The following is a 22,945-nucleotide window of genomic DNA, read 5'->3' on the forward strand; positions in this document are numbered from 1 at the left end:
ATGTGCCAGATCTATTAGTAAAATGTGGGGAGGAGCAGGGGAACCAAAAATAATTCTTTCATTTTTTCAGTTGTATCTTCAGCAACATTCAGGCAAGAAAATAGCACACAAGATACTACCCCCTTTGTGTATATGGATTAACCAGTGCACATTATGGAGTAGATATAGAGTGCTGGACCAGAGCCTGTGGGATCTGGGCCATAAAGATCACTGGATGACCTTGGGACAGTCATCTTCTCTCAGCCTGACGTACCTCTCAGTGTTGCTCTGATGCTAAAATGGGGAAGTAGGGGATCCTGAACACCACTTTGAGTTCCTTGCAGGAAAGACATGGTAGGATATAAATACAATAGGAAAGAAAATGGATCTTCCTACTGCTTCCATAGCTTACAGCTTGCCCTTCTCATTCTGATCCCATTGGGACTTAAAACAGTACATTTTAACATCCCGGTATTGTCCAGTATTCCATTAGTTAAACATGCCCATCAATCGTAGCCTTAGTACCACCATCCACATTCTATCCAGAACATAAACATCAAATAAAGTTTTTTAAAAAAATTATCTGACCGACCCAACAGAGGATTAGTTAAAACACCCTCAACAGAAACTATGGCAGGCCAAAGATTCTCTTAGAAAAGTGCAAATTTATAGAATTTGGCAAGACACAGGTGAAACTAAAATGAAGGATATTTCTAGCTCTACAGGCTGCTTTTTAGTTATAAGCCTGCCTCATAATTAAGTCCCTCTCAAACACTAGCAGGAAGTAACAACTTATACAGCAATGCACCTTTACACACTGAAACCAAGTGGCCGCCCCTGACAGAACAATCCAATCCCTGGTCAGGAAGTGGCGAAGCATGATGGAGGAGCAGAGCCCCCACTGCCCCCACTGCCTATGCTGGCCAGGGTGGAAGGAGGGGGGAGGGGGGCAGGCAAATCAAGTGTTATGTACTGAGTTGAATAGGATCCAAAATGCAGCAGTCTGATGGGCCCTAGAACAATAGGATTCAGAATGCAGCAGTCTGATTGGTCCACAGAAGCCACCCAATCCAGCTCCAGGTGGAAGTGAATCCACAACCTGATTGGCCTACAGGAGAATCCCGGAATTAGCCAATCACATGGGGCTCATTGTGTAAATAATGTATATAAAGCAGACATCCTGGGGGAACTTCCATTCCTCCTCACCACTATGAGCTGAATAAAGAGCATGAAATCCGCTCTCGACTCCGAGTATATTTCGTCAAGTGATTAAGCTGAGAACATTTCAGATACCATCAAGGGATGACAGTGGGGCTGGATCAGGATCCAGTGACTCTCCCAGTCTGCCTCAGTCCTTCCCTCTACCCACCCCCAGAACGTCGCTGGAGACCTCACTAGGAGTACTTTCTACGCCTCTGCCTAATCCATTCCTAACCCCCCACCCCGACCTGGCAAAAAGGGGGTTTCAATTACAGGCTAAGTATCTTTTAGATGTTGACAACTTTGCGTTTGGACATATCTTTTTTTATTATTATTAATATTTATTAAAGATTTTCAAATATAACAGAAAAAGAAAAACATCCAAATTTAAAACCTTATTTTCATTGGCATCTTTCCAGGACTTCCCCTCCCCTCCCCCTCTTGTATTCCAATTCTTTCAAATAGATTCAGCAAATTCTTACCCCAAATTTTAAAATTATTATCATTGGCCCAATTTTAAAAAAATATTTTCCCATCCCCTAAAATCGACCTGTTCCCTTCCACGAGTTCCCCTCTTTAATATGCAATAGTAAAAGGTAAAGGTACCCCTGCCCGTACGGGCCAGTCTTGACAGACTCTGGGGTTGTGCGCCCATCTCACTTAAGAGGCCAGGGGCCAGCGCTGTCCGGAGACACTTCCGGGTCATGTGGCCAGCGTGACATCGCTGCTCTGGCGAGCCAGAGCCGCACACGGAAACACCGTTTACCTTCCCGCTGGTAAGCGGTCCCTATTTATCTACTTGCACCCGGAGGTGCTTTTGAACTGCTAGGTTGGCAGGCGCTGGGACCGAGCAGCGGGAGCGCACCCCGCCGCAGGGATTCGAACCGCCGACCTTTCGATCGGCAAGTCCTAGGCGCTGAGGCTTTAACCCACAGCGCCACCTGCGTCCCTTAATATGCAATACAGATTAAGATAAAAAGAAAGATAAAAAAAAAGAATAAAATGTAATTTAACACCCTTTAGATTCCAAGTTTCCCTCCCCCCTTTCCCGGTTGCGTTCCCAATGTCCATCAATGTCTACTGTCATCCTGGAGCTCCCACATCTAAAACCAGAGTCCTTGACCAGTCCGCTTTGCCGTCTTTTTATTAGTCTTTGCCATCTTTTGGTCATCTTTGGTTTCACATGTCCAATCTTGGAAGGAGTCTATCTTCCAACTTTGTCCAGTTCTTGTTATTCTTATTGTTCTTGTTGTTCTCTCTCCTCCTCTTCCCCCCCCCCTGCTCTCCTGCACAAATGTTCTAATTCCAAAAAGCTCCTAATTCCTCTGCAGAGGCTTTGTTATTCAGGAACAAAACATTACGTCAAGTCCCTTCCATTCTTCAATAGATAAATCTATTGTCTCCTTTAGTGTGTAGACCTCTGTAGACAAAATAGTGTTCCATTTCTGCAGTTTCCCAGGCGATAAAAAGTCCTATTCAAATTCGATGCCAGCAATACTTGTAGTGTCCCACAGCTCCTCTAGAGGGATTATAGTAACTCAGTTTCCTTCCCGATCACACCCAACAGTCAAAGTAACTTATTATTCCTTGTTTTAAACAATTTATATCCAATTTGTAACAAATGTGACCAGCAAAGTCCTCGTAACAAAGTTCTCTTTTTGTTCTTCCGCTTTGACAGCTCCTTTGACAGCTGTCAAAACCTCTATTTCTCCTCTCCCGGCGCTCTTACAGATCGCTCCCGGGGTTTCCGGGGGGGGGGGTTGCATTTTAATTCACATTCCACTTTTCTCCTCCAGCCCAGTCTTATAATTTTCCATCGCGAAGTTAATAACTTTATCAAAAAAAAAGTTGCACTCGATCTTAGTTGTCAAATCCTTTGCTTTAGCTCCTCTACAACAGGGGGGAGGCTGACTTCCTTTTTGCACCTCCCCCGCTCGCTCCGAATTTAAATAGAATTTTTCCCCTTTTTTAATCCAAGTTCCAATTACTCACGGGTTATTCTTTTAAAGACCAAATTTTCAATGGAAGAAGTCAGCGCTCTCCGTCGAATGGCATGCGGCTTCGCTCGGCAGGGGAAGCGGAGGACTCACAGCACCACCACCCCCCCGTCACCCGCTCCGCAGCCTTTAAAAAGGCTCCTTCGCGGGTTGGGGGGCGCAAACGGTGCCCGCCGAGTCACCATGCCCATGGGTTTCAGCGCCCATGGTTTTTGAGGGTCCCCGCGTCGCCGGCGCGGTAGAACCCAGCCCCTGCCGAGCAGGCTCCCTCCGGAGCTCGGAGGGAGTCCGCCATTCGGCGATGGCGCCAACCCGGAAGTCAGCCACCTGCTGTCTAGTCGAGTGGAAGATTCAAGCAGTCATACTATAGAAACAGCTGAACTCCAATGATGCATTCTGAGGTTTGCTCAACATCAAATGGGAAAATTCCAAATGCCAGTACATGCAATAGAAACTAGTGAGGTGACATTTCTCTGTGGTTTTGCAAAAGCTGTTTTACAAAAGTCTGCTTTGCTCCCCAGTGCTGCCAAGACACCTTTGTCAGTGTACAATACCTTCCTCATTAAGCTATACCTGCCTACAACTACATTCATTTGCCTTCCAGCTCCCCCAAGTGCTGCTTCTGGGTAAAACATTTAGCTACTGTGTACAGCGAAAAATAAGAGCTGCCTGTCAGAAGGTGAGTCAACATCTAACTTGACTGAGGAGTGCAGGGCCTCTAAAATTTATGCAATTGAAACATTTTCTCCCACGGAAATAGTTCCCCTTCAAGGCAGTATCATGTCCATAAGTTTCTCATCAAACACATGGCTATTTTTCATTCCATTTCAGCATCTTGGACCCCAAAGCACATGCAGAAGTTTGCAAGATCCAAAGCCAGTATCTTCCACTCTAGCACTCACAGAGACTTTTCAATGCACAATATGTTATACAGTCTTTATTTGTCTTGTTCTCTATGGAGGCAGGTCACCACTGTTCCCATTTTATGGATGAGGAGACTGAGCCTGAAAGCAAATTGTTAAAATGTGACTTAGCATGTCTATATCTCTTAAGATTTAAGAGGCCTTATAAGGCCAAGCTTCCAAGTCTCTCTACCTGGCAACAAATCTGGCTCTATGAACAAGCCACATACATGACTTTCACAAATGGAGGCTCCGACATATATAGTGCAGCCTAGTGGGTAAGGCGTTGGAATATGATCTAGAAGACCAGGGGGCTCAAATCCCCACTCACTCTGCCATGAAGTTCACTGGGTGACCTTGTGTCAATCACTGTCTTTCAGCCAAGAAAAACCCTCAGAGGGTTGTTAGGAGAATAAATTGACATGTACGAGAACAATGTATGTCATTTTGAGCTCCTTGGAGGAAAGGCATAATATAAATATAATAAACAATTAACCCACAGGTCACTTTTTATAACCCATCTCTCTGCATGTTTGTAGTGTTTTTACAGTCTCAGCTATGGAGCATGAACTGGGGGGGAAAATAAGTTAAATCCTAGCAGCACCAGCATGAGAGGTCTAAAAAAATCAAGCCCTGGGATATTACTATATAAGTGAAGGCTTACTTTTGAGCGTAAATGAGAAAAATGTGTGTATGGATCAGAGTGGGCAGCATATAGATCAATGATAGAGCACCTGTTTTCTACATGCAGAAGGCCGCAGATTCCACCCCTGGCATATCTAGCTAGACGGTTAAGTTGGTAGACCTCTATCTGTTATCTGGAAAAAGTTACTGCTAGTCAGGGTGGACAATACTGAGATTGACAGACAGAAGGCATTCACATGTCACATTAAGCTGTGGTTAATGATTCACCAGGCACATGCAGGAAACTCACATTTTGCTTATCTCTGCTAGTGAGCAGAAGCAACAAACCATGGTTGACTTAGCATGATATCCGAACCAGGGACTATGGTTTGTTTTGCTCCATATGAAGTACAATCTGAAACCAAGGTGTGTTTTCGGCTTGCCAAGTGAAACAAAACAGAATCCCCAGTTCATGTATAACATTAAGTCAAGGATGTGGTTGATGTGAGTGAGGAGGAATAATCTGTACACTCGCTCACGAGTGAGGAGGAATAATCTGTACATTTGCAGTGAACCATTAGCCATGGCTTACCTGACGCCCAAACACAAGCACCCAGGGTTTACAGTTTGTCACTTTCTCCAGCATAATCCAATCAGACTGTTCAGAACATTTCTGAAGCAACAACGTCAACATGGGAGAATTCATCTTTAGATGAGTATTTCCTGAGGGAGAAGTCATGCTCAGTTCAGGCATCTAGGTCAGGCTTCTTTACACGCAACAATTCTGTGACCTACCTAGTTACTCACCACCACTGGTTCTGGTTCTGTTCAGTGGCTTTTGGTCAGGGACATGGTTTGGTATCAAAGCTGGAGGGGGGAAATCCATTTGAGTTTCATTTCACTTCAGATTTACTTAAATAATCTCAGTTGCTGTAGCACTCAACTCACAGACCATCCTCCTACAGGGCTATTTTTCTGTATGCAGAGCCTTCCAGGCCTTCTATCCTGGGTAGCCATTGATACCATAGCTGTCAACTTTCAGATTTGAAAATAAGCGATCAGCAGCCTCGAAAATAAGGGATCAGCAGCCTCACCTGTCCCGGGAACAGTCTACAGGATATCTAACAATCCGGGATAGCAGCAGGAAGCAGCGGGAAACGGCGCTGGAATAAGGGAATTTCCCGCCAAAAAAGGGAAGGTTGACAGCTATGATTGATACCCCCCTCCAATCTACATCCTACGTGTCTTAGCACTGATGGTGGGGGGAGGGAAACTAAGAGGGATTTGCTTCCCCTCCTCTATCATTTTTGTTTGTGGATACTGATTCAATGGTGTTAGCTAAGGGCCCCACATAACACTGCACACAGACAGGTAAGCAAAATATTTTGATTTAAGCTGGAGTGACAATTGGAAAAATCCATCCAAACTTGTGAAAGAGCAAATGCACCAATATCATTTACTTCAACATCCCACCATCATCATCCCTCAAAAAGGACTGGGACTGAAAAGTCCTGGTAAAATAATTCCCTCTGATCACAAGCTGTCTGATCTGTCTGTCACAGCAGAGCTCCCTCCTCTGCCTTCTCACACTGGCATTTTCCCTCCATCAAACCTCACCAAACTTCACCCCTGCCCTTATATAGCAAAGGTTTAGAGACATTAGCATTGCTTTCAGCAGACAAGTTGCCTGCAGAGTGTGAGTGTGTGTGTCTGAATCACCAAGGTTTTGCAAGGTACTTTGAGGACCCTTGTTTGGTTCAGGGTGTCTTATACGGATCACACTTCACTCCAAGAAGCCCAGAATCCTTCCAAAATGCAATGCTTCTGCCTGGGATTAATAATTTGTCCAAATCTGGTGCACACCCTCCTAATGTCTGAACTTCATAGAAACAAGCCAAAAGCTGGATATTCTGGGGGGATACCTCAAGTGTTTTCAAAATTGGGTTGCACAGCTGCTGTCAAAAACCTACTGGATGACTTTTCACTTCAGTTTGTTCTAAATTCATATAACAAACTAAATAAATACATTTAGCTCCACTGATTTCTCCACTAGAGCACAGTAGGCCTCCAGATGTTGTTAGTCTACAGCTGTCATCATCCCTAACCACTGGCCATGCTGGCTGGGGCTGATGGGAGGTGGAGGCCAATAACATCTAAAGGGACACACGTTCACCATCCTTGCATTAAAGGGCAGAAATGCTTAGTGTGAGTGTAAATACTGCTAACCAGAACAGATTTTTAAAGTTGCAGGTATATCCCAGATCGAGTACCAATCAAAGATGTCACTACCCTTTCCAAGAGGTGCAGCAACAACTCAGAGCTGGGTTGCTTTCACATGTAGGGCCATACAAAATCAACAGACAACTACGTTAGACAAATTATGCCACATTGGAGATTATTCCATTGCTTTTTTTCAGAATGCCTGGGTAACAACAAATTACTACAGGCATGGCAATGACATTCTATTTGTACTCATAGAAAAGCTTTGATCTTGACATAGCACCCTGCTCTTCGGTTTGTAAGATGCTCTTTGTTGTAAAAGAACAATTAAAAATTTCCCAGTGGAGTTAGAACTTCTTCAGGGTTTGATGATAAAAGACTGGAGAGGTGCTTTGTGCAAAGAAGACCAAGTGCCTTTTTGGCATTGATCATGTAGATATGCCATTTAAACCAGGGTGGAGAATACTTTTGCCACTGGCAGAGAGAGGAGAAACACTTCCTTTGAAGAATCTGTAAAACAACCCTGAAAATGCACATTTTATCCACATCACAAAGTATGTGTATGCAAGCAAGCTAACACGAAAGCCTGTATCGGACATGCTGGATATTCACAACAGAATATGAGATAAGCAATTTGTTACAGAGAAGGGTGGAAAGGTTTAGTTTCAGCTGCATTAGGCACACGCCCATAACTTTCTCCTGCCTAAACTCCACTGAAAGGCATTGAAATCACAGAGCAGAAGATCCTTGTGTTCACAGTAAAACAAAACGCACACAAAAGAAAGGACACAGGAACAAAAGGCTTCAGGTTTCCCATACACAGAATATTAAAGATCAAAACTTGAATATTTCAGACTGATACTGCATGAAAAGTGGTATGAGAGATTTGGCATTTCCCATGAGGCAAGAAATTCATTTTCAGCAAGGCCTGCCACAGATGAAGAAAAGGGCAGGCTATATTCAGCTCCAAGGAATAGAAGAGGGCAATGTCTAAAGCTCCAATTTATGTTTCCATCTCCCTCGTTCCAATGACTCATGTATTTTTAATCCTTGAATCCCCATTAGAAAAGTGCTGCATTCTCCATTATAGCAAGGATGCTTTGGGACTGCATTTTAGGAGAGTGCAATCTCAAGAGAAATCTGCATATGGTGTGCACACCTCTTAATGACAGGCCGACCTCAAAAACCCTCTGTTTAGAGCAGAGATTTTACAGTGGGAGCCCATTGCCATGATCAACACCCTGTATGAAGGCAACTTGCCCTATTAGTTTTACTGCAGGACAAAAAGACATTCAGAAATACATCCTGCTACTTTTACCAGATTGCTGCAAGAGCAAAGGAATGATTCTTGATCTTATTACTCTGCATGCTGCTTGACCCATGAAACAAAATACCTGGGCTACCAATGTAACAGGATGAATCCTACTTACTTTCACATTAACACTAGTACTTAGCTTCTAAAACAGGAGGTGCTACAGCAGGTAAGATGCCAATTGTCTGACTTGACCTTATGTGTAATCTTAAGCATAGAAAGGTTATTTGTTGTGAAGGCAAGCCTTAGGATTGCTTCATTCAGAAGCACTGCCTTATCTATCTGAAGAAACGTCAGCCCAACAAACAGATATGGGAAAGGCAGAAATTAGAGGCCCCTTGCTTTGCTGAGATACCATTCACAGTGAGTGTGCAAAAACCTGTCAATGAGCTCTTCCTGCATGCTGGCACCATTTGGCTTCCAGAGATGCAAATCACTTTGTTCCATTTTCTTCCTCAAGCATCATGGGGACACTGCAGTTCATACCTGGCTGTAGTTTTGTGTTAGGGTATTTTCTGGAGAAGGTTTGCTGCGAGTCTGTCCTTCCTGTTGGCTGCAATCCAGCTGGATGAGGCTTCTGCATTCCTGGTGACATGTGTACTTGCAGTCTAGGGAGGAAAAACAAATTGAACTAAAATTAGGACATGGGTTCAATAGCAATCAACAGGTTCATTCGTTGCGTGTATTTTGAAGTTTTAAAGATGGAGAAAATGTGTGGAGGGATATGGGGGGGAAGACAGCCAAGATATCTAAAGACTGAATTCACAAACCGAGCAATCAGGTTTTCAGAATACATAGAAATACATGGTGAAATTTGCATTATCTCACAAAAATGTCTTTAAAACCTAATAGGGGTCATGTGAAACATCCCATACACATATTTTACATAACTACAGATAAAGAAGCAATTACTAGTCTTTCATACACCCCATAACCAAGGGCACCATAGTTATTCAGCATATAGTCCCTTGTTAGTGTCTCATTTGGAGCTGCTACAGCCTCCCCAATAATCCGCAAAGGGAAAATCCTTCTGGAAATCAAGTTGACAGGACAGGCTTCATAATCTAAAGTAGCATTTAGACTACAAATTTGAGGCTTTTCGTGGCATGATTACACTGGCATTTGCCGCAGTAAATGTATAAAAATTACTGAAGTATGCTGTCAGGGACTCAGCGGGAGCGCAGGGAGGAGAGGAGATGGAAAGCGAGGGGGAGCAATCCGAGGGCAGCGTAGGAGAATATGACAGCAGCTCGATAGATTCCATGAGCCTCTCCAGCGAATCGGAAGATTCACAGAAGGGGGCGCCGATGGGCAGGACAAGGGGCGACCCAAGGGGGACACCCCAGAAGCAAGGGGCCAGCGGGGACTCCCAGAGCAGCAGTTGCAAATCAGGACCAGCTTCCCCACCAGAGCGTAGTGGGGGGGAGGAGTTCCAGGTGTCAGAGCCCACACATGCACCACCAGCTAGAGAAGATGAGTCAGGGTGGACCACGCCTCCATCAGAGAGCGAGTTAACGGTTAAGAGGAAAGTTGCAGGCTGGGCGCGCGCGCCAAGTTCAAAGGTACAGGCGAGCGGCACAGAAGGTAGCCCGGATAGGGAACCAGGTCCTAAAGCCCGCCGGAAGGAGGGGCAAGAATCGTCAGGATCAGCGTCAGAGGAGTCCAGGAAGGATGAGACCCTAGCGGGCAGGAGGACCCAGAGGAGAAAGGCTCTACTTAAAATAAATCAATCCCTGGAAGCATTGACAAAACTTTCGACAGAGAACTCTAAAAAATTAACAGAGTTGACAACAAGGTTGGATGTGAATACGGCTAGTGTCGCATCGAACACAGATTCTATAAATAGATTAATACAGGAAAATTCAGAAACACGAAAGATTGCAGAAAGTGCAAAAATAACAGCTGAAGAGACAAGGGAAAAATTTGGGCCTATTGTTAAAAAAGTGAATGAGCATGATGCAGCCCTCTCCTTACTGGAACTTCAACGTAAAGAGAAGAATTTAAAATTTAGATTGGTGCCTGAAGTGGAAGGGGACAACCTTGTGAAATTTCTCACAGAGAACATCATAACTTTTTGGCGGGAGGAATGGGAGGAAGATGAGGAACTTGAGATAATCTCAGCCTTTCGACTGGGTAGAAGGCAGGACAAAAAACCAAGAGATTGCTTAATTACATTGAGATCAAAAGAAGAAAGAGATAGAATATTGAATTTGCATTACCAAAAGGCACTGGTGATCCAAAATTGTCAGATACAGATTTTTAAGGACATTCCTAAATACATTTTAGAGGTGAGAACATATTATAAGAGTTTAGTAGACCTGCTGAAGAAAAACACCATACCATTCAGATGGGAATTTCCACAAGGATTGTCCTTTAACTTCAATGGAAGGAAGATTAAAATAAAAACAATTCAGGACAAAGAACTATTTCTAGAGAAGTATCTGGAGGATTTGCAGAAAGGAACCGTGGAGGAGAGGGAACCACCCGATATAGCAAATTTGTCATTTGGACTTTCACTACCACCATCGGAGGAAGAGCAGAAGCTTGGAGCAGTTGGAGGAACAGCTACCTAAATACAAAATGTCTCTGCAACTCCTTAGTTGGAACTGTAATGGTTTGAACCTTCCTCGGAAAAGAAGACAGGTTTTTCACATTTTGAAGAAAGAACAATTAGATATAATACGTTTGCAAGAAACCCATATTGCCAGGATACACAGGAAATTATTAATAAATAAGAGACTCGGTCAAGAATTCATCTCATCAGACAAAGTAAAGAAAAGAGGTGTGGTGATCTATGCAAAGGAAAAGTTGGCTCCAAAATTAATATTTAAAGATGAACAAGGAAGATACCTGGCAATTGAAATACAAATTCAAGGAGAAAAGATATTAATTGTGGGAGTTTATGCCCCAAATGAAGGGAAGGCCGAATTCTTTAGGAAGTTGCATGAGACATTAGTTGACTTTTTAGACTATAAAATCCTAATGATGGGAGATATGAATGGAGTTGTCTCAACAAACATGGATAAAGCACAGAGACAAGTGATTTCAAAAGAAGGGAGACTACCAAAGATCTTTTTCGAAATGACTGAAACTATGGACTTGATTGATATTTGGAGAATAAAGAATCCTCTAGAGAGAGAGGGAACCTTCTTCTCTGAAGCAAAAATGACATGGACAAGAATAGACCAAATTTGGATTTCTAGTAGTCTGGCGTCAAGAACAAAAAAAGTAGAAATCTGCCCAAAAACGTGCTCCGACCACAATGCGGTCAAGATGGAGATGAAACTAACAACAACTGGTTCCTTTAGATGGAGAATGAATGACACCCTATTCAAGGATGAAGAGATCCATAAGAAGGCCCTTAAAACATTAAAAGATTATTTTGAGATCAACAGGAAAACAGATGTGGAAAAAAGAATAATCTGGGACGCAAGCAAAGCCGTGATGCGAGGTTTCCTAATTCAACAAAATTCTATTAAGAGGAAGCAACAAAATGAAAAGAAGGAAAAAATTTTAGAAAAAATAAAAGAAGGAGAGAAGAAGTTGAGGTCCAAACCAAAGTCTCATGAGATTTTGAGAGAAATAAAATTTCATCAGATGCAATACATGGAACTTATGAACCAACAAATAGAATGGAAGATAAAGCAAATGAGACAAAAAACTTTTGAATCAGCGGATAAATGTGGGAAACTTCTGTCATGGCAATTGAAAAAAAGGCAGAAAATGAACACGGTAACAAGTTTAGAAATGGATGGAAAGATTATCCACAAACCCAACGAGATCAACAATTGTTTTCAAAGCTTTTTTAAGAAATTGTACGCACAAGGGCCAACCAACGAGCAAGAAATAGAAGAATTCATTAGAAAATACGGTTTACCAAAAATCTCAGAACAAAGTAAAAGGATCTTAAACGAGGAAATAACAGAACAAGAAATAGAGGGTGCCATTCAAAATATGAAATTGGGAAAATCACCAGGACCAGATGGCCTGACGGCCAAATACTACAAAATGCTGAAAGAATGGCTGATACAACCATTGAAGGAAGTTTGTAACGAAATTTTAAAGGGGAAAAAGGCACCTGAATCGTGGAAAGAGGCTTTCATCTCACTTATACCGAAAACAGAGACTGAGAAGAACCAAGTTAAAAACTACCGCCCTATATCTTTACTCAATGTGGATTACAAAATTTTTGCAGACATTTTGGCAAAAAGATTGAAAAGAGTGTTGGCAGATGAGATTCATAAGGACCAAACAGGCTTTCTCCCAGGTAGACATATGTCAGACAATGTGAGGAACATTATAGACATTTTGGAGCTGCTGGACGTTGACATTAATAGGAAGGCAGTTTTGATTTTTGTGGATGCGGAGAAAGCCTTTGACAACATTTGTTGGACTTTTATGAAAAAGAATCTCCAAGGGATGGGGGTAGGACAAGGTTTTGAAAACGGTATAGGTGCAATATACTCTCAACAAAAGGCCAAATTAATTGTAAATAACGTGGTAACAGAAGAAATACCTATAGAAAAAGGTACACGACAGGGATGCCCAATATCCCCTTTGCTTTTTATATCGGTCCTGGAGGTTTTGTTAAACATGATTAGAAAGGACCAGTTGGTTAAAGGAGTTCAGGTCGGAGTTAGACATTATAAATTAAGAGCATTTGCAGATGACCTAGTATTGACTTTACAACAGCCAGACACTAGTACTAAAAGAGTATTAGAATTAATTGAAACATTTGGTCGAGTAGCAGGTTTTAAATTGAACAGACAAAAAACGAAAGTGTTGGAAAAAAATTTAACAATGGAAGAAAGAGAGAGTTTTCAGAATGAAACAGGTTTGGAAATTACAAAAAGGGTAAAATACCTGGGGGTAAATTTAACATCCAAGAATGTGAATTTATTTAAGGATAATTATGAAAAATGTTGGTCAGAAGTTAAAAAGGATTTGGAAATATGGTCAAGGTTGAAACTTTCCTTGTTAGGCCGAATTGCTACCATCAAGATGAATGTATTGCCTAGAATGCTGTTTTTATTCCAGACGTTGCAGATCGTGGACAAGATGGACTGTTTCAAGAAGTGGCAGAAAGACATATCAAAATTTGTCTGGCAGGGCAAAAAGCCCAGAATTAAATTTAAGATTTTAACTGATGCAAAGGATAGAGGGGGGTTTGCCCTGCCGGACTTAAGACTTTATTATGAATCAGCAGCTTTCTGCTGGTTGAAACACTGGCTACTTCTTGAGAATACTGACATTTTGGATCTGGAAGGGTATGACAATAGTTTTGGTTGGCATGCATATTTATGGTATGACAAGGTAAAGGTGTATAAAAGTTTTAAAAACCATATTGTAAGGAAAGCATTGTATAACGTTTGGATTAGATACAAAGACTTGTTGGAAAGTAAAACCCCTAGGTGGGTGTCACCAATGGAAGCTAGGGAAGTAAAAAAGCTTAATATGGATTCTAAATGGCCAAAATATCATGAGATCATAGATTATGATGGGGAAAGGGTGAAACTTCAGAGTTATGAGAAACTAAAACCTAAGGTTCGAGATTGGTTGCATTACTATCAGATAAATGAGACGTTCAAACAGGACAGGAAAATAGGATTTCAGAAAGAGAAGTCAAAATTAGAAACAGAATTGTTGGAACCCAATACTAAGAATTTATCAAGAATGTATAACTTGCTGTTAAAATGGAATACACAGGATGAAACGGTGAAATCTGCTATGATTAAATGGGCACAAGATATAGGTCATGATATTATGTTTGCTGACTGGGAACAGTTATGGACCACCGGTATTAAATTTACTGCATGTAATGCTTTAAAAGAAAATATTATGAAAATGATCTACCGGTGGTACATGACCCCAGTCAAGCTAGCAAAAATTTATCATTTGCCTAATAATAAGTGTTGGAAATGTAATGAGACTGAAGGCACTTTCTACCACCTTTGGTGGACCTGCCCAAAGGTTAAAGCTTTCTGGGAAATGATCTATAATGAAATTAAGAAGGTCCTTAAGTGGACTTTTCCTAAGAAACCAGAGGCTTTCCTCTTGGGTATGGTGGGCCAAGTGGTGTTAAGGAAGGATAGGACTTTTTTTATGTATGCCACTACAGCAGCAAGAATTCTACTGGCAAAGTATTGGAAGACGCAAGAACTACCTACTCTGGAAGAATGGCAAACAAAGGTGATTGACTTTATGGGACTGGCTGAGATGACGGGCAGAATCCGGGACCAGGGGAAAGAGACAGTGGAAGAGGACTGGAAGAATTTCAAAATATATCTTAAAAATAACTGTAAAATTGAGGAATGCTAAGATGTCAGGGGGTAAGAAGTAAAGAATTGCAGCAGTAAACAAAAAAAACTTAAGAAATATTTACGAAAAGGAACTAAGACAATGGACTTAAGGGTTGCTAAAGAATTTTTAAACAAGGATGCAGGGATGGGGAGGTATGGGGAAGTCAAAGAAAAAAGGCTATGAACCGATGAGTATGAAGTTATATTGTGTTATACTGTTCTTTATTTTATGTGTGGAAAATTAATAAAAATTATTAAAAAAAAAAAAAAGAGGAGAAAGGAATTTAGGAAGAGGTGGAGCAAAGCGAGAGTCTTAAACTGGTGTGGAGGGGGAGGAGACTCAGACAGGACTTCGCCGGTCTAAGGTCGGGATGTAGAGCTGCACGCTGCGGCTTTAAAATGGAGACTGAATCTCAATAAAGACTTTTGTACATAACTACAGCCTAGCGTTGGTCCTCTGTGAGCTGGGACCTGGAGGCAGCTCTGACATATGCATTTTGGCATTGTATCCGAAAAATTCAAAGAAGTGCAAAATCTGAAGGCTATTATTTTCCAATCTGTGTATTAATCTCAGAGGTATGAATTAAATCAATGCACTTAAAAATGCAGACAGAGCAAAATTCTCTTCCATCCCTATAAGAGCATTGATGTGCTTTGACGGCAATGTTGCTGCACTACAACTCCCATCATCCCTGATCACTGGCCATGGTGGCTATGCCTGATTGGAGTTTAACAACCTCTGGGTTCCCCACCACTGCCTTACACAGAGTTCCATCCCCCCTCACCAAGCTATAATTCCTATAATCCCTTGGAGGTAATCCATGACATTCGATCAACCCAGTGGATACAGTTCAGGTATGATCTTATTACAATACCCTTGACATGAGCAGCTGTGATCTGAGCAAGCTCTTAGGTGCACGGGTCATCAGTAAAATCAGGGGCAGTAAAATCAGTGAAAATTACTGAACAACAAAGCAACATTATATATTGGGGGACTGCACCAACCGCACTGCACAATTCTTACCATGAACAGAGCCTAACATGCTACACACAGCACACAGCCCTGCAGTTAATATTGTAGAGCACCAGCTGCCTTCTCATTGTCATCAAAATTCATGGCTGTAGAAATAAAACATTATTCCTTTTATGCAAAGAAGCTGTGCTAGGGAGTCAAATGGCTTGCAGAAGACAGCACTTGGGATTCACAGTTAGGAGGCGGCGGGGCAGGGGGAGAGAAGTAAAGAAATCAATAAACCCAAAAGCCTGCAAAGCGCTGTAATTAAAAATGAAAATGTAAAGGCAGCTGGCCACGGTATATGCAGGCCATTAAACGCTGCTTTCATGGGAATAGCAAGCAATTCCTCTCACGCAAAAGTGATAACTTGAGGAGGGAGAAAAGCTGTAATTCTTTAACGTACTGCTGCAGATAATAGGAAATCTCACAGACCACTGTGCATACACTTGTAAAAAATATTATTTTGCAAGTGTGGGGGAACCAACATTTATCTCACTGAATATGGGTACTTAAGCTGCATTCACACGCAAGCAAACTATATATCATAAAACTAGAAACTATGCAAGAGTAATGTCACACCCTTGGTTTTTAAATCACTATTGCTTAATATTTTCTCTAAGGAACTCAAGGTGGCATACAAACATCTCCCCCTCTCCATTTTATCCTCACAACAATCTCATGAAGTAGGTTAGGCAGGGAGAGATAGTGACTGGCCCAAGGTCACCCAGTGGGCTTGTTGGCTCAATGGGGATTTGCACCCTAGTCTTCCAGGTCCTCGTTCAGAACTCTAACCACTACACCATACTGCCTCCCAAGCATGTCACCTAGGAAATCAGTCCCACAGAGCTCAGAATTTACTTCCAAGTAGACAAGTTTAGGATCAAGTTATTAACATGTATATATTTCTAGGACAAAAAGAGGAGCTGGGCTCCCATCAGGGAATATGTTCCCCACTTGCTTTAGATATGAACAAAATCAGCAGAACAATCAGATGTGGTTTTTTTCAGGCACATGGAGCAGCTGTAGAGTAGGAAAGGTGAAGGAACAAAACAAACCTATTCAGCATTCAGATACCTTCCAGAATGCAAAATGTTTATTGTGCTTGGCATCTACCGCTGCACTAAATCTGTATAATGTACTCTAGTACTGTAGTATATCGTGGTGGAGGCTTCAAAAGCGAGACAGTAATTACCAGGCATTTCTCTATCTGTCTGTTCTCAGAAATGCATATTAGCTCCTGGAATGCAAAGTGCTGTTAAAAATGCAGCTGCCACAGAACAGAAGCGAGCGCTTATTTTGGTATCAGGAGTCCTTTTGCTATATTCAACAAACTGTGAGCATTTTGTAAACAACTCAGTTATGAACATTAGAGACCAGGTGGCGAGAAGGCATTTTCCAAGGGTGGAAAATAAGGTATTAAAAAGCAGGTGAGAGGGACGGAGAAACTCAACATCTACAAAGTTATGCTGTACTAAGAGCAGCCATCTCAGGACAAATTAATATATTCTAAAGTAGTGTGTGAAATAGGCTGGCTAGTAAACAAGCTAGAAAAACCTAGCCAGTAGGGGAGAAGAGTAATCATTTCCCACTTAAAACAGTCATTTTGTCACGAATCTTTCATGACTCATCTGAGGAACCTGCTCAGGTGAGATTCTCTCATGTTAATGACCCTAGTAATGCAGGGATAGGGAACCTGTAGCTCTCCAGACCAAGTTGGACTCCAACACCATCATCCCTGACAGCTGACCATGCTGGCTCAGGATGAGGGGAGCAGAATTTCAACAACATCTGGAGGGTACCAGGTTCCCCATCCTTGCTGTATTATGGGAACGCCTACATTGGGCAACCAGGTCTACGCCAATGAATTCTCACTTTAACACGTTGATCAACTGCTCAATTTATCATGATACAATCCTTTATTTTGTTTCATCTTGTTCTCTTTTTTTGTACTTTGGATATAAAATAATTTAAAATTTAAAATTAAATTATCGTGACCAGCCTGGACACTTTCTTTGGTGTTCTGCAGGAAAGCTTCCTAGTTCCTAGTGAAGGGAAGGCCACTTTATATAACATTCTGACTTTTAGAAGACATCTGAAGGCAGCCCTATTTAGGAAAGTTTTTAATGTTTTATCCCTTTATTATTATTGTTATTGATATTATGTTAGCAGCCACCTAGAGTGGCTGGGGAAACCCAGCCAGATGGGGTTTGTTTGTTTGTTTGTTTGTTTGTTTGTTTGTTTGTTTGTTTGTTTGTTTGTTTGTTATGGCAGGCTGAATAGTAATCTTATATCTGACTCTTGTTGGGAGATTGTGTTTGTTGCTGTTTCTTTTAATCACTGTGTTTTCCAATCTACAGTGGTACCTTGGGTTAAGCACTTAATTAGTTCCAGAGGTCTGTTCTTAACCTGAAACTGTTCTTAACCTGAAGCACCACTTTAGCTAATGGGGCCTCCTGCTGCTGCTGCACCACTGGAGCACGATTTCTGTTCTCATCCTGAAGCAAAGTTCTTAACCCGAGGTAATATTTCTGGGTTAGCAGAATCTGTAACCTGAAGCATATGTAACCCAAGATACCACTGTACTTTATTTTATTTTATACCACTTTGGGGTTACCTGCCCCAAGGTGGCATACACACACACACACACACACACACACACACACACAGTGGTACCTCAGGTTACATACACTTCAGGCTACATACACTTCAGGTTATATACAGACAGAATGTGCTTCGGGATGAGTGTGTTCGAGTTGTGCTCCACGGCAACCTGGAAGTAACGGAGCACATTACTTCCGGGTTTCGCCGCTTGCACATGCAAAATGACATCACGTGCATGTGCAGAAGCGCTGAAACGTGACCTCGCACGCGCAGATGCGCAGACACGGGTTACATTTGCTTCTAGATGTGAACAGGGCTCCAGAACGGATCCCGTTTGCATCTAGAGGTACCACTGTATATAAAAAATAAAAACACTTCTCAAACCAGGGAATATCTAGAAAGCAGGAGAGGGATGAAGGCTGGTACAGTTCATGCTCCACTTTCTCCAAAGCCATGCCTTGATACTGACCTAGAGCCAGGAAGAGTGGTAAAGACAGCTCTAGCGTCCCAATGCAAGTCAGCTCAGCCTCCATCCAACATACATTATTAAGTCATGCATGGGGAACGTTTGGCTCAAGAGACTGTTACCCCACAGCCATATCATCAGGTGTGTGTTGGGTACAGTCACAGCTGCAAAGGAACAATTGGTAGCCTTAGTGAGCACTCCCACTTGTTCCTTTGCAAGTGTGGCTTTCATTCAGTGCCATTAAAATTTAGCACTAAATGCATGCTGCACTGTTTCAGCTATTTGGCAGCTCCACCGGACATCATATGACATGCTGGAATGGACAGGGGGGCAACCCACCTACCTGTCAAATGTGTTCCACTGAGAGTTGGTCATCATTGGATCTGGCTTGCCAGCTAAAAGGGGTTTGTCCACCCCTGGTTTAAACAGAGAATTTTGCAGACTCGTTACTAATTATGCTCCTACTGATTTTTCACTTGGGGACCAAAAGCCAAATTGGCATCAGGAACTTCTGAAGCTGACTAGTGCATTCACAAACTCAAAAGAGGAGAGGCAATGTATCGGTTAATTTATCCAGTATGAGATGCTTATCAAGTACTTTTTCAGGGAGATTTTGTTCAAGTATGTTGCAGGGCTTATCTGTGCGTCAAATCCAGACAACAGCATCAATTCCAGACATACCCCAATATGAGCACACATTTAACTGAAACCTTGTAAAAATAAGTTAAAGGCCTTATTGCTCTTGCAGGCAGCTTCTCCCTCGCCCACTTTATATGCATTTCATATAATGAACTCATGAGTTTTGCAGCATGAATGCGCACAACATCCACTTTCAAATCAATAAATAAGGTGCAAGCGCATTCCCAAGTCAAACAATAAGTGTGTACACTCAAACATGAATGTACACATTACATGAGCTTCCAGGACTAATGCAAGACTAGCAAGCTTTTCATTCCAGAGTTCAAGTCACCACCTTGGTCTGAAATACCTAGCCATTTCAACAACTAATTAAGCTCAAGTAGGGTTGCCAGCAAGTTTGGAAAACTCAGCAGTGGCCAGAGGATTGGTGAAGATCAGTCTACATCCCAATCCCAAAGAAGAGCAGTGCCAAAGATGCTCCAACTACCACACAACTGCACTCATTTCACACGCTAGCAAGGTTATGCTTAAAATTCTACAAGGCAGGCTTAAGCAGTATGTGGACCGAGAACTCCCAGAAGTGCAAGCTGGATTTCGAAGGGGCAGAGGAACCAGAGACCAAATTGCAAACATGTGATGGATTATGGAGAAAGCTAGAGAGCTCCAGAAAAACATCTACTTCTGCTTCATTGACTACGCAAAAGCATTTGACTGTGTCAACCACAGCAAACTATGGCAAGTTCTTAAAGAAATATACCTGATCACCTCATCTGTCTCCTGAGAAATCTCTATGTGGGTCAAGAAGCTACAGTTAGAACTGGATATGGAACAACTGATTGGTTCAAAATTGGGAAAGGAGTATGGCAAGGCTGCATATTGTCTCCCTGCTTATTTAACTTATACGCAGAATTCATCATGCGAAAGGCTGGGCTGGATGAATCCCAAGCCGGAATTAAGATTGCTGGAAGAAATATCAACAGCCTCAGATATGCAGATGACACAACCTTGATGGCAGAAAGTGAGGAGGAATTAAAGAACCTTTTAATGAGGGTGAAAGAGGAGAGCGCAAAATATGGGCTGAAGCTCAACATCAAAAAAACTAAGATCATGGCCACTGGGCCCATCACCTCCTGGCAAATAGAAGGGCAAGAAATGGAGGCAGCAAGAGATTTTACTTTCTTGGGCTCTATGATCACTGCAGATGGTGACAGCAGTCACAAAATTAAAAGACGCCTGCATCTTGGGAGAAAAGCAATGACAAACCTAGACAGCATCTTAAAAAGCAGAGACATCACCTTGCCAACAAAGGTCTGTATAGTTAAAGCTATGGTTTTCCCAGTAGTGATGTATGGAAGTGAGAGCTGGACCATAAAGAAGGCTGATTGCCGAAGAATTGATGCTTTTGAATTATGGTGCTGGAGGAGACTCTTGAGAGTCCCATGGACTGCAAGAAGATCAAACCTATCCATTCTGAAGGAAATCAAGCCCTGAGTGCTCACTGGAAGGACAGATCATGAAGCTGAGGCTCCAATACTTTGGCCACCTCATGAGAAGAGAAGACTCCTTGGAAAAGACCCTGATGTTGGGAAAGATGGAGGGCACAAGGAGAAGGGGACGACAGAGGATGAGATGGTTGGACAGTGTTCTCGAAGCTACCAGCATGAGTTTGACCAAACTGCGGGAGGCAGTGGAAGACAGGAGTGCCTGGTGTCCTCTGGTCCATGGGGTCACGAAGAGTCAGACACGACTAAATGATGAAACAACAACAAAGGGTTGCCATATTTCAGGAGGTAAAAATACAGAAACAAAAAGTTGTTGAGCTTTTGCTCCACCTGTGCAAAAAAAAAAGATAAAAATCTCCCAAATCATGAACATTTGTCCGAAGCTAAGTATTTCACATGTGCCACTTCGAGGGTGGCAGGATGCAAGGCTATTGCACCTTTAATTGCTAGGACAAAGAAGGAATTTTGGCAGGTGTGGTGCAAGGCCTCTGGTGCCTCTGGCAACCTTAAAAACTTCAAGTGCTTTTCAGCATCTCTTCTTGCCTGCTGAAGTATGCATATGCCAAAGACAGAAATGCACATTTAAAGGTATTTTTTAATGTATTTTTAAATGAATTATTATAATTATATGTACAATACAAGACCGTCAACATATAGCATCGCTTCATAAAATACAAAAGCTGCAAGTGTAAAACCCAAAAAGTATTAGTACCATTAGAAATATTAAGAACACCGACAGGGTAGATGCAAGGTATTAAGAACATTTAAGGTCCAGATAAGAACACTATAAATGTATGATTAGTAACACAGCAGATATATTAGGAATGTGAGACTCTGGAAGGATGAAACAAAATTAACACGCACTGCAACTTCCTCTTTGCCTTACTACATAGCATCTCCTTATTTAATTACACACTAATGCTAAACGGGTTTCCATTAATCAGAAGGAAAGTTAGAAAGCAAAGGAAAACATCCATCAACACTTTTACATTACATTTCCTTTCTTATTTATTACTCCAATACTTCATAATAACAAAAAATCTATTTCTGAACCTTTTAATCCAATCTTTTGTCTAATGTACTGAACTGCCAGAACCCAGCTATTTAATTTTTTCTTCTAATTCTCAGAATCTTTCACAAGCACAGTCCATTTAATTTCTATCAGCTTCCATATTCTCCCCATCAGTATTGTGATAGAGAAGCTTTCATTACTTTCCAACCATCTTGAATATTCAATTCCTGCTATAGTAAAAGGTATAAATAATATGGGTATTGGTCTCTTCACTAGTGCACTATTATGAACAAAATTTAACTGGGTCCATTTCTACTTTTGCCTGAAACAACTACTAATTATAGCACCATCTTCTGAAATCTAACAGCTTTTTAATGTTCTTTTTTACACTCCACATGTAGCAGAAACCTCTGGGATTGCTGGCATGCCCAACAGTTTCCTTTTACCTCTTTTTTCCATATCTTCCATGTTGTTAAATTCTATTGTTTACTCATTTTCAGGAAATTGTCTTTAGATCCAGTTAGCACTGAAAACCACAAGCCTTGTGCATGCAAAAATTCCAATACTTATTCTAGAGCTATTTTCTTTAGATCTTTATCTCACTTCCTCCTATACGCTTTCTCATCCATCTTCTGGCTATTCAACAGCATGTTATACATTCTAGTTAACTTCTCTTCCCATTTTTGTTTCCACTCATTTTTCAAAGGGTGGATTGTAGTAATATATTTTTGGACAGTCCTGCTGTGGCTTCAGCACATGCAGTTTGCATTGGGGAGGGAAGCTCTCATTCACTCCAACCTGGATGGGGACTTCAGCAGGGAGCTCAAAGTTTAAGCCCCCAACCCCACCATGCCAGGTTCCTGATTGTTAGTGCAGGGGACTCAATCTATGAAATAAAAACTTTCACTCCAGGGCAAACAAGGTGCTTAGTAATGTCATGTGTAGTTTGGTCCTTAGCCTACTTATAGGGGAGTATGGGCCAGCATCCAGGGGAGGGTCTTCTCCAAACTAACAGCTCAAGGCACTCCTCCCAACTCAAAACCTGAAGAGTCAAACACCTGTTTCTCTCCAACTTATCTAATGATTTTTGGGAGGGGTGGCACTGGAGAGGAGAGGGCTTATCCTCCTCTGTCCAGTATGGTGGCAGCTGGAAGCTTGCTGGAGAAACAAATAAAGA

General features: G+C 41.9%; 1 protein-coding gene across 1 annotated transcript in view; it reads right to left on the minus strand.

Annotated features, from left to right (window-relative positions):
* RASSF5 (Ras association domain family member 5) overlaps window positions 1–22,945 on the minus strand; it is a 111,408-nt gene that overhangs the window by 63,485 nt on the left and 24,978 nt on the right. The window contains exon 2 of the mRNA XM_079979541.1: window positions 8,721–8,842. Within this exon, the coding sequence (XP_079835667.1) occupies window positions 8,721–8,842 (122 nt within the window). The remainder of the gene's footprint in view (window positions 1–8,720; window positions 8,843–22,945) is intronic.

The sequence above is a fragment of the Podarcis cretensis genome (genome assembly GCF_951804945.1).
Source record: "Podarcis cretensis genome assembly, chromosome: 6".
NCBI classification, from domain to species: domain Eukaryota; kingdom Metazoa; phylum Chordata; class Lepidosauria; order Squamata; family Lacertidae; genus Podarcis; species Podarcis cretensis.